General features: G+C 27.0%; 1 protein-coding gene across 1 annotated transcript in view; it reads right to left on the reverse strand.

The window, feature by feature from the left end:
- LOC129984235 (hemicentin-1-like) overlaps positions 1–12,312 on the reverse strand; it is a 769,108-nt gene that overhangs the window by 153,897 nt on the left and 602,899 nt on the right. The window contains exon 4 of the mRNA XM_056094068.1: positions 2,623–2,733. Within this exon, the coding sequence (XP_055950043.1) occupies positions 2,623–2,733 (111 nt within the window). The remainder of the gene's footprint in view (positions 1–2,622; positions 2,734–12,312) is intronic.

Here is a 12,312-nt window from a genome sequence, read left to right on the forward strand (position 1 = left end):
GAGATACGTCGCCTTCCTGGGAGATTTTCATAGAAAATTAATATTTACTTCAATTTTACATAGAAAAAAAACCCTCTAGTATTTAGTCAAATTTTTGGGGGCACAAAACATTACAATACTAGAGTCGTTTATCCAAGTACTGTGTATGTTGCTTCAAAGCCTCCTTGATTTAGAATATTTAGATAAATCTGTAAATGGAGAACTCAATATTATAGTAAAATGTGACATTTTTATTTGATTAAAACGCTGTAGACCGGAAACGGAAGTTGTTTTAGTTTTAGAATAAATGGAGATACGTTGCCGTTTTAGAGGACATTAAGGAAATGTAGAGGACATTCTAATATGTCTTCTATATGTCCTGAATGAGAATTATAGATGACATATTTATTTGAACCTGTAGTAAGTATCAGCAACCAATCATTATTACAAGGGCATTAAAGACGTAAGGTTCTTTTGTTTCCCTTTCTGCATTTTGGAACTTTAAAACTAAATAAATGTAATATTTTTATTGCACTTACTTCTTTATTAAGTTTTTTAAGAAATATTTTTTTTTTGATTCTGTTAAATATGATTGCTGTTTATAATACACTGATTTAAGAATTATTTTAGAAATGACTTAAGAACATTTCAATTTCATTTAACAATTAATCGTTTAGCGAATTTAAAGAACCCCATGATTAAATATTATTCATTTAATCCTTCTCTTTTGCCATTTTTAAATTTTTGTAGTTAAATATTAAAGCAATCTGTACTCGAAAAAAGTCTTAATAATCCCTTTTTCTATTTGGCAGTTGATTATTAGCAATGTTAAAGAATAAAATGAATAATTTGCATATCTTTTACCATTAGCATTTTGAAAAAATAGAAAAAGAAGCAAAAAAAAGTTCTTTTCTTTTCTTTCCTTTGAGATAAAATAATAATATAAATTCAAGTGAAGTTTGAAATGGAGTTTTCATCGCAATTTCATGTGCTACTTTACTTAATGAACCGTAGACAATAAACCCTCCTGCTCTTTAACACAGATGAAAGCTTTATCGACGTTTTTTAGTAATTTCAGAAGCATTTTACAAAATTTAGAAGAAAAAAAAGGAACAGTCGTTATGATTTTTTTTATTGGTAACTTTTGAACTTTTTAATCTGTTTTCAATGCATTCTAAAAGCCTTTAGTTGTATGATGCAATGATAAAAAAGTATTTTTCTATAATGAATGCATTTTATAATTTCAGTAAAAAATGAGTATGTTTTTTTAGGTCATCCAGTCAGATTTAAAGATTATTATTATGCCATTTTCTTAAAAAAAATATATTGGAAATAAAAATAAACTAAAGCTAATGAGAAATCTAAAACCTTTTTATATTTATTAAAAGGCTTTTTTATATTTTTCCATAAATTAATTGAATAGAAGCTGGAATTTTCAGATATATTAATTTTCAATGATACATACACAAATTTTTGAACAGACGAGAGATATAAAAAATTTAATTTATTTTATTTAATAACTATCTGATATACAAGGTGTTATTAGAAGTTAAAATATTTGCATGTCTAATATTTTTAATGTAAAAATTATCTTCGTATAAAACTTTATAATAAACAAGATTTTTTGTCATTTGGAATATTTTTTAAATTTAAATAAGAATATCAACTAAACCAAACGATTTTTAAGAACCTCAGATCGCTACATTTTTCCATATTTATTATATACATACTACAAATTTTACTTATAAATATTGAAGCAGGAAAAAGGCTTTAACAAACTTTTGGCGCAATAATTATTAAAAAAAATTAAAGCATGAAAATAATTCAAAACAATAGTTAATGCCGATATAAGTTGTGAATTGTTTGCATTTAAACTTTCCTTGTTTTTTTCAGTGTTCTTCGAGAATTCAGCAATTGTTTGGGAACAATTCTTTGTATATATTCTTGTTTTTAAAACATTGAAAAAATATTGTTACAACACTCTGCTGTAAAAAATCAATTATGAAAAATTTATTAAAATGAAAGAAAAAAAAATGGTACGGACATAAATGTTACCAAGAAAAAGGAAATTTAAAGAAGTAAATATAAATCGTTTGAAGTTTCACCATTCTTAACTATTAAATTTCCTAGTATTAAAATCATCCGCATATCTCTAATTATTTATTAAATTTCTAAATATTAATAAAATTGAATTAATGAAATTTAATAATAAGCATGTAAAGTGCGGTTGAATTCAGTATCAAACACCCATGCACGGACACAAATACACATACTAATTTCTAACAGAAACTGTTCATTTGAGATTCAATTACATCTTAGTGACAATGCTAATATTTTTATATTTATATTTTAAATATTTTTTTAGATATATCATATTTATTTGGATGATATTTACTTATTTTCAATTATTTATATTTTGGATTATATTTATTTATGAATATATTGCATATTTGTATTTTATGTATTGCAGATACAAAGATATATATAAATTGTATTTAAAAGAAATTGTTGTTTTTCTACTATTATTAAGAAACCAAAAATTATTTCACATCTGGAGTATCACGTTATATACGTAAAAGAAAATAATAGCAATGGAGGTCAAACGCTTCTTAATCTGAACCACAAATAAATAAGTAGGATTACCTCCTCTGGCTTCACAAATCAGTACCAAACTGTCTCCTTCAGTGAAAGGGCCAATTAATCCAGAATAGGTTCCATTGTCACGTCCTCGGACGCTCACTTTCTTCACAGGAACTAAGGGATAAAACGTAGTATTAATATCGATAGGGCACTTTTATATATCTTTTAATATGAATCGTTTTATAAGAATAAATGAGAAATTGGTTAAAAATTAATAATGTGATAGAACAGTTTTAGTTAAGTTTAAGAAAAGATTTAAAGGATCTTAAAATTTTCATCAAGAAATTTTTATTAAAACTTATTTTATGTTCTATTATCTATATAAATATAAAACCTTAACATACGTGGCACATAAATCTCTCGTATTACTTACTGCTAAATGGCAACGGTGAAATATAAACAAATTACTATACTGGCATTTAGCAGTAATAGACTGCTTTAGGAATGTCTTTTTCAATTACGCTTGGTTCAATGTTTCGTTTATTAATTTAGCTGCAAAATATTATAAATATTTTGTAAAAGTTGACATTCAGTTAAGTCAAAGAAAACAAGATGTAAAATAAATCAAGAAATAGACGCCAAACTGAAAGTTTATCAAGAGCCAAAGTGGACTTAACCATCGCCAAATAGACAATCGCTATGATTTATCTATTTTATATTAATTGTTTAAAAAGTCCACCATCCGGGTGAACAAGCTGGTCGCCAAAGACGGCTAGTGCAACAGAGATATCTGTTTACCTGTGAACACAATAATATGCAGAAATGAAGCGATCTAGATGAATTAAATTTGGCATGAATTCTTTACATCAAATCTATAGAATTATATTATTATTATTATAATTTTTAGATAGAAACAGATAAGAGGAAAATCTAGATGTCTAGATGCTTGAGAGCCATAGAATATAATAATTGCAAAAAAGAGGGAGAGAGAGAGCTGGTTGGATGAAATTTGATATCCAGATTATACATTTAAAGACATTTAAAGAGTAGATTTGTATCGAATTTTAAATCACACTCATCAAAGGGTTGACCGTCTGTCTGCTCTTTTGTATAAATGCAAACGCTGTAACTCAAAAAAGCAATCACTTTGATAAATATTTTTGCAACATAGTTTATCATCTAAAGTGTATGTATATAATGTACAATATCTGGCACACCGAGCTACCCTCTGCAGTTTCTTTAAATCATGTTTTTTCGGATAAAAAATTTAGATACAAATTACATACTAATTACATATGAATATTTTTCAATCTTGCCAGCATATGAACTGATCATTTAGATAAAAAAAAAATCAGGACTGCACTTAGTTTAACGTGTTATTCGAAACAATCTTCTATATTGAAGTATTCATTTTACAGTTTATCTAATATAATTACTTATATTTATCTTCACAGTTTATCTAATATAATTACTTATATTTATCTTTACAGTTTATCTAATATAATTACTTATATTTATCTTTACAGTTTATCTAATATAATTACTTATATTTATCTTTACAGTTTATCTAATATAATTACTTATATTTATCTTTACAGTTTATCTAATATAATTACTTATATTTATCTTTACAGTTTATCTAATATAATTACTTATATTTATCTTTACAGTTTATCTAATATAATTACTTATATTAATCTTTACAGTTTATCTAATATAATTACTTATATTAATCTTTACAGTTTATCTAATATAATTACTTATATTAATCTTTACAGTTTATCTAATATAATTACTTATATTTATCTTCACAGTTTATCTAATATAATTACTTATATTTATCTTCACAGTTTATCTAATATAATTACTTATATTTATCTTTACAGTTTATCTAATATAATTACTTAAATTAATCTTTACAGTTTATCTAATATAATTACTTATATTTATCTTCACAGTTTATCTAATATAATTACTTACACTCAATATTACCATAGTGAAATCGGGTCCCATATGGCGCTATATGATACTATCAGCATGAGACTAATAGTTATAAAAAATGCTATTTTTTTGTGTAAAATTCCGTTTTTTTCCCAGGAGCGACACTTATATAGATAAACTTAAAAAGCAAAAATATTAAATATAAATACATAAGTAAAAAAAATAAATGAAGCCAAAAGCGTGACTTGAACCAAAAAACCCTCAACACATTTGTCATTCATGTTGTTCTGACCTCTATAATTCTATGCCCTCACATCGAAGCGGAAAATGAATTTACTTATTCTAATAGATCGCTATAAATTTGTGTAAAATCGCATTTTTTCAGGAAAGGCATCTATATCGTTAAATTTAAAAACTAAAATTTTATTTAGATATAAAAGATTTAGATTTAGATTTTAGAAAAAAATTATTTACATATAAAATTTTATCCAAATCGTTAGAGCTGTTTCCGAGATACATGAAATAAATGTATATACAGTGTCTCACAAAAGTGATGGGACACTTGTGCTTTACAAAAGGAAACTGTAATAAAATAAATTAAAAAAACATACTTTAATCAAACTATTATATTACTTTAATAAAAATACAATTGTTTAGAAGGGAGCAAAAAATAGCTCTCATAAGTGATGGGACACCATTAGATATGCAACAAAAATCGTCTGAAATAAGCAATAAAAATATTTTTGGTGGTTTTATTTTTACTCAAAAGCAATTGGCAATAATTTATAAAATCGTCTGCAGTATTTCTCTCCAGTTTGTTTTGGAATTTTTGTGTTTTTTAGCTCTGTGCAGCCATGAATGTTAAACAAAAAGAAACTTCGCCTTAAATTCGAAAATTATTTATTAATTGGCATATTGAACGTGGAAAATCTATTAGAAAAACTGCTGAAACAGTTAACTTGAGTCATTCAACAGTTTTCAATGTCATTAAACGATATAAAAAGAATCATATTATTCAGGATAAAGAAGACCTGACCGACCATCAAAGCCATCGAATAGAATAAAGCGAATGATCGTTCGAAATATTTAAAAAAAATCCAAGAAAGAGTGCTCCTAAAGTTGCTGCTGATTTACAAGCATTATACGGAATAATTGTTAATCCTGAGACTATTAGAAGGGTAATTCGATCTGCTGGATATCACGAAAGAGTAGCCAGGAAAAAATTCTTCGTAAGTAAAAAGAATAGAAAACTCAGACTAACTTTCACAAAATCCAACATAAATAAGAATTCTGATCATGATAAGAATTCAAGATCGGTAGAATCTTGGTGTGCAGAAAACCCAGGGAAGAATTTCGCAAACAGAACTTGGTGCTAACAGTAAAACATGGTGGAGGAGGAGTTATGGTATAGGGGTGTATGTCGTCCGCTGGAGTTGGTAATCTTGTTTTTATTGACAGTATAATGGATCAGTACAAGTATATTGACATTTTAAAGCATAATTTGAAATCTTCAGCACCAAAATTGAACCTTCATAACGATTTTAAATTCTCCCAGGACAATGACCCCAAGCACACTGCTTTGAACATTAGACTCTGGCTGCTGTATAACCGTCCTGAAATAATAAAAACACCACCACAATCTCCAGACTTAAATCCCATAGAGAATATTTGGCAAGAATTGGAATCAAGAATTCGCAAACACACCATTTCTTCAAAACAACTATTAAAATCTGTGCTTCAAGAAGAATGGGGTAAAATCACTCCAGAAATCACAAAAAAATCAGTCGAATCCATCCCAAGAAGATTAAATCATGTTTTAAAAGTAAAAGGATATCCAACAAAATATTAAAACCTTTTAAAAAGTAAAAGTTTTGGATAAATATTTGATGGAAAAGTAAGTGTCCCATCACTTATGTGAGCCATTTTTTGCTCCGTTCTAAACAATTGTATTTTTATTAAATTAATATTTTAATATTTTGACAAAATGTATGTTATGTAATAATTCTTACTAACTTTAAATACGAAACACACCCAATAACTTTTTGCACATGTTTATTTATTTTATTACAGTTTCCTTTTGTAAAGCACAAGTGTCCTATCACTTTTGTGAGACACTGTACATACAAGAATTGCTCATTTAAAATTATAAGATTTGAGCCCAATAAGCGCATCTAGTTAGATATGATTTAGATTTTAATTTTTCCCAAAAATGCCATTTCTGAATCAAATTTGCTGTCTCTGAATCAAAATACGCTACTGTGTCAATTATTTATCGATCTATATTTACACGAATATGCATATGCGATAATTGAAAATAGAAATAGGTAAAAAGGTAAACTTCAGTAATTCCTACATTAAAATGATAGATTTCTTTCTAGATTTGACTAAATCTCTCATGCGATAGTGCTTTTTGGTCAAAGTTTCTGTTTATAATCAAACAAAAAGAACTCAAAATCACATCGAGTCAGACAAGTTTAATTTGGTAAGTGTTCTTGACATTATATTTGTAGATTTCTATGAAATATTAGATTAAATTCTTGAAATGCCATATTCAATTCTCTTCACTTCGAAATAAAGACTAAATTTAAAACGAAACATATATTTAAGTAAATGAGAGAAAAGCACTTCTGTTGGTTTATTGTAAAATAGGAAATGATCGATATATTTTTATTTTACGCAAACAAAAGCTACCATAAATATCAAGTTTATATAAATGTTTCATTTCTAACTATTAGATTACTACCGGAAATCTAGCAGTTATAAATCAAATATTTATATAAGTTAATATTGTCTTTGACGTAAGTTAATTGTTGCTAGGCAACAGCTGCTGTATTTAAAAAAAGAGTTCTTTTTGAGATATTATGATGATAGTCAATCGATCGTTGGAATGCTTAAAAAAATCTTAAATCGTAAGAAACAATTAATTTTTTTTCTTTTATAATATCAAAAAGCAGGTACGGTATAAAAAGTATTTTATGAGTTAAGTCAATATTTTTTTCTAACAATTCAGAAATTCTTCAAAAAATAATATTTCTTTAATAATAACTTGAAAATAACACCGTTGGATATTTTAAGTTATACAGAATTAAAAAAAAAAAGAAACTAATGTTATGCATGTCATATTGATTTCAAAAGATGTAGGAAATAGAAGAGTTTCTAGGGGAAAATAGCAAGTTAAAAATGAAAAATTGCAATGCATATATTTAGAAAAGACGCTGCAGCTAAAGTATCTAAATATAAACCTTTTAAATTCCAAAATCTTTGTCATTTTTTGACTTATATACGATTACACAGTTGTTTATTTTGTCGGATTTCATATCTTTTAAATTATTTCTTGCCTTAGCTTTTTTTCTCGAATATTGTTGTAATAAAGGTATTTATAATAAATTATTTAAGCAAAAAAATAGGAATAAATGGAACAATTTATTTTGCATCAAAAAGTAAAATTTCTTTACTAATAAACTAACATCTTTGGACATTTCAAGTTATATATATATAAAAAAATATGTATGATATATTGATGAAAAAAATATAGGAAATGAAAAGACAAAAACTGTGTCCATGTTAGAACAAGAAAATTAAAAATGAAAAGCCGAAATGTATATATTTAAGAAAAGAACCTAATGCTAAAGGGTTTTTAATTTCAAAATCTTTTTATTATTTTTTTGGTATATCTGGAACTATGCAGTTGTGTATTTTGTCCCATTTCATATCTATTACATTATTTCTTGTTTTAGCGTTTTCTCCAAACTTTTGTATAATAAAGGTAGACAAAATAAATTGTTTAAACAAAAAATACAAACAGGACAATTATTTTGGTATTTTAATGAATCCTTAGTAATTAACAAACAGGTTTTGAAAAAAAAGAACTATAAATATTCCTTCTAAGTTATTAACTAGAAGCTTTATAAAGTTGTTGAAAACCAGCAACACAAATATCTCTCCCGTTTTCATAGATATAGAAATAAATTACTTATTTATGTTTTACCATAGTTACAATTATATTTTATTCATACCAAATAAATGGGTGATAAAATGGCCTATATTTATAATTTTGAATAAAAAAAATTGTTATTAAAATAATTACGTAAGATTCTGCTTGAGGTAGTTGGAAAAAATATTTCAATGTCACATTCTTAATGAATTTTTTCTTCTTCGCGTCTTTTTAATTAAAAACTAGAATTACCCAAGAAAGATAATTAAAATCTTCAAAAAAAGTAATTAAAAACACACCTGAAATTTATACATTAGAGCAACAGAAATAATATTTTGGCATACTAGAAATTATCAAATAAAAAGAAATATCAACTTGATGAAAAATATCAAATATTAATTTAGAGTTTTTCTTTATTTTTGTATTTGTTATTTAATCATAAAAATAAATAAAGATGTTTAAAAAGCTTTTGTTAATGTATTTGAAAATATTAAATAATTTTTTAAACAAAAATATGGAGTTAGAAATCAGACGATCTAAACAGTTTTTTAAAATAAAACTATCATTAACTTAAATTTATTTAAATTTTTTTGACTCTTAGTTGAAACAAGGCTTTTGAAACATATCGAAATTGGTATGACAAAGTAAAATTGCTTTTCATGTAAAAAAGATTATTTTGTTTCGCCCAAAAACATTGCATATTTCGAATGCAAACGACATAGACAGCAACTTGATATTTCTTCTGTTTTGATCTCGAAGGATATTATTAAGAATAATACTATACTCAAGTATTTTTATTCTTGAGTTTGCATCAAAAGGGCATTTTGAACAGAGTGAAGACACAAGTTTGTCACGCATATAAACATAAGAAATGAAGAATCATATGCTGAAATATTTGGTTGAGCAGAATAACTGCACGCTTAAATTTTTTTTTTCTTCTGGAGGTAAGAATATAAATATAACAGCATTTTAATGTTTAAAAATGGGCCATGCTTTATTTTTTACTTAAAAAACTGAAATTAATGAAACATTCTTTTTGTAGAGAGTGTATAAAAATAACTTTGTTTACTGAAGGAGGTATAGGACTTTGAATGCGGATCTTTTAATGCTATATATATATATATATATAAAAAAAACATTGAGGGAAACGAAAATTGTAAGTAGTTGTCAGTCTTTCAAAACTATTCTGTTAAATTTTGAAAGCCTTTAACAATAGTCATAAGCAAAGTGATCCAAAATATTGTTCTGATTACGGGACAATAACCAATAAGAAAGTTCCAGAATATCATATGACTTATCATCGGTAATGTATTGTAGCATATTGGTATGAGTGAGAATAGAACCTAGGACCTTGTGGTTCGCAGCCCAGTAACATGACCACAATACAAAAGCAATTGCTCGGGTAGAGTAGCTGTTAACTGGCTTATGAACTTTCACCACAGACTCTCCCTCCAGTGAGTAAGAGGTGAGACGAACGATATGGCTGTTGAGTGGTGATGTATTAGCTGTTGATTCTAATGCGCCTGTACCCATTTGAGTAGCACCAAGCGTTATGGCAAGCGTGTGTGGGTGAGTGGTTGCTGATGCTGTTGCTGCGTCAAGTGAGTCAGATGAATTTGGGTTGTTGCGGCCTTTTTGTGTTGCCGCGTCAAGTGAATCTGACGACTTTGGGTTGCTGTGTCAAGTGAGTCTGATGACTTTGGTTGCGGGTAGATGGCACCACAATAGCTGTACGAAGGTTGAAGGTTCATTGTCCGAGGTCAACAATGAAGCGAATTGAAATACGCGAGGATGGAACCTGGTACCTTGTGGTTCGCAGCCTTGTAACATGACCACGATACAAAAGCAATTGCTCGGGTAGCGAATCTGTTAACTGCCTTATGAGTTTTCACCACAGTATCTTGTGTATTTGAATGGTAATAGAAAACTAAGTTTTTAAGATCGATTCGCTATTTTTACCTCTTGGAAACTTTGTAAAATGATTTTAGAATGGCGCATTGAAATTTTATCTTACCTAGTTAATCTCTCTTGTGACTATAGATATCATCGCTCAAAAGCTCTCTTCGGAAAAGATTATTATACTTTGGTGAGCAAATGGGGTAATGCGTATATTATCAGGGTATTAGCATATTAAATAGGTCGGCTTATTAAAGTACAGAAATGTGATCAATTTCTTACAATATATAGTTAATTTGCAGATTACTTAGATAATACTACCTAGATAAATAAAATTATAAGATACCATGTAAAATAATACGCGATCAAATATTACATATTGTAAACAATTACAATTTTCAAGTGGTTTTGATGTTTAACCCGACTCTGTTAATAAAGTTAATACTTCCAACTTCATGCTTAAAAATACATTAGTAAAGGCAATATGAATGTTAAATTACGCGTAAAAGTTTCAATTGAAATAAAATATTATCAAAGTATTTGAAGTGATCCAGGTGCTCGTCGTGGGTAATTTGTTTCTTAATATAACAAATGATATTTAATGGGACGACATTTCGTATACTGAAATAACTGACAACGTGTGAATTAAGGTTTTTGGTGAAAATATTGAATATTTTTTTTAATTTAATATTCTTAATATTTGAACAATTTCTTTAAAAATAAAAAAAGCCGAGTTTTGTTTTTACGCTTAGTTTCTAGGAAGCACCGTTTATATTTATCTTTGTTTAATATGCCTTTTACTTTTATTTCACATTTTTAAATAATATTTGACTCAATACTAAATTTTGTGAAATTTTCAAATGAAGACTTCATAAGTTTAAGTCTAATGCATATTTTCCGTTCAAATTTAGTATAATAATTTTTTCAATACGTTCAGCAATTCCTGAATAACAAAATAAACAATCTCTCTGTTTAAAAAAATATTTTACTCCAATTTTAAGGTTTCATATAGAAAATTAAAAAATTGCACATTAAAAACTGAACAGAAATACAGTTTTTTTTTTTCTATAAGAGAAACTTGGTAATATTTTTCTTAAATTATCCGCAAAAAACTTGTATACTATTATTATATATATATGCTTCTGTTTTACACCACCTTTTAGTACATTATATAGTTTATTAAAAACACTTTTAAGTTTTAACTATATTGGATCAATCTTCGAAGTGCTTTTTCAATCAATTTTATGCAAAAATTTAAAATTATAAAAACCGTATAGAATTTTTCAAAACGTTCATCACAAATGTGGTAGTCATTTTACATAAATTGATCTTTCAAGAACTACATGATAAATCACATGAATAAGTTTTATAATAATATCTAAAATTATTGATTGCAATAATTTATGAAAACAACACCAAAATATTATGTTGCTATAGATACAGATAATAGTATTCTGGGTTAAATTGAACAGTTTTGAAAGAAAAAGAAAATTCAAACCTCTAGTTCGGAAAATCATATCAGAATACGATATACAGAACTTCTTTCATCATGTTATGAAAGTGATTTATTTTATCTTCTCTATTTTTAAGATCTTGTCACGTAGAAATGAACTTGTAATAAGATGCAATTTCTAAAAGGATTTATTTTTGCTGTAACACTTTGCATGAGCAACACGACGACCGAAGACTTATTCAGCTGTAGTCTTTTTATACACCTGGAAGAATATTCTAGAACAACCAGGGAGGATATTTACATATATGAAATTTACATACATTAAATTTGCATAAATAATAATTTGCATGGAAATTAAATAAAGGAAATAAATCTGAACAATCGTTCTTAGGTTTGAACTCGGGTCCTTTTGCAGGGAAACACCGTGCTCTAACCGTTAGGCTACCGAGCATTCAGCTAGGATGAGGCAATATTACTTCTCTATCATTTCTATAAATGTTCATGAATTCATAACGTTACTATTTCAAAG

The sequence above is a fragment of the Argiope bruennichi genome, chromosome 9, assembly GCF_947563725.1.
Source record: "Argiope bruennichi chromosome 9, qqArgBrue1.1, whole genome shotgun sequence".
NCBI classification, from domain to species: Eukaryota; Metazoa; Arthropoda; class Arachnida; order Araneae; family Araneidae; genus Argiope; species Argiope bruennichi.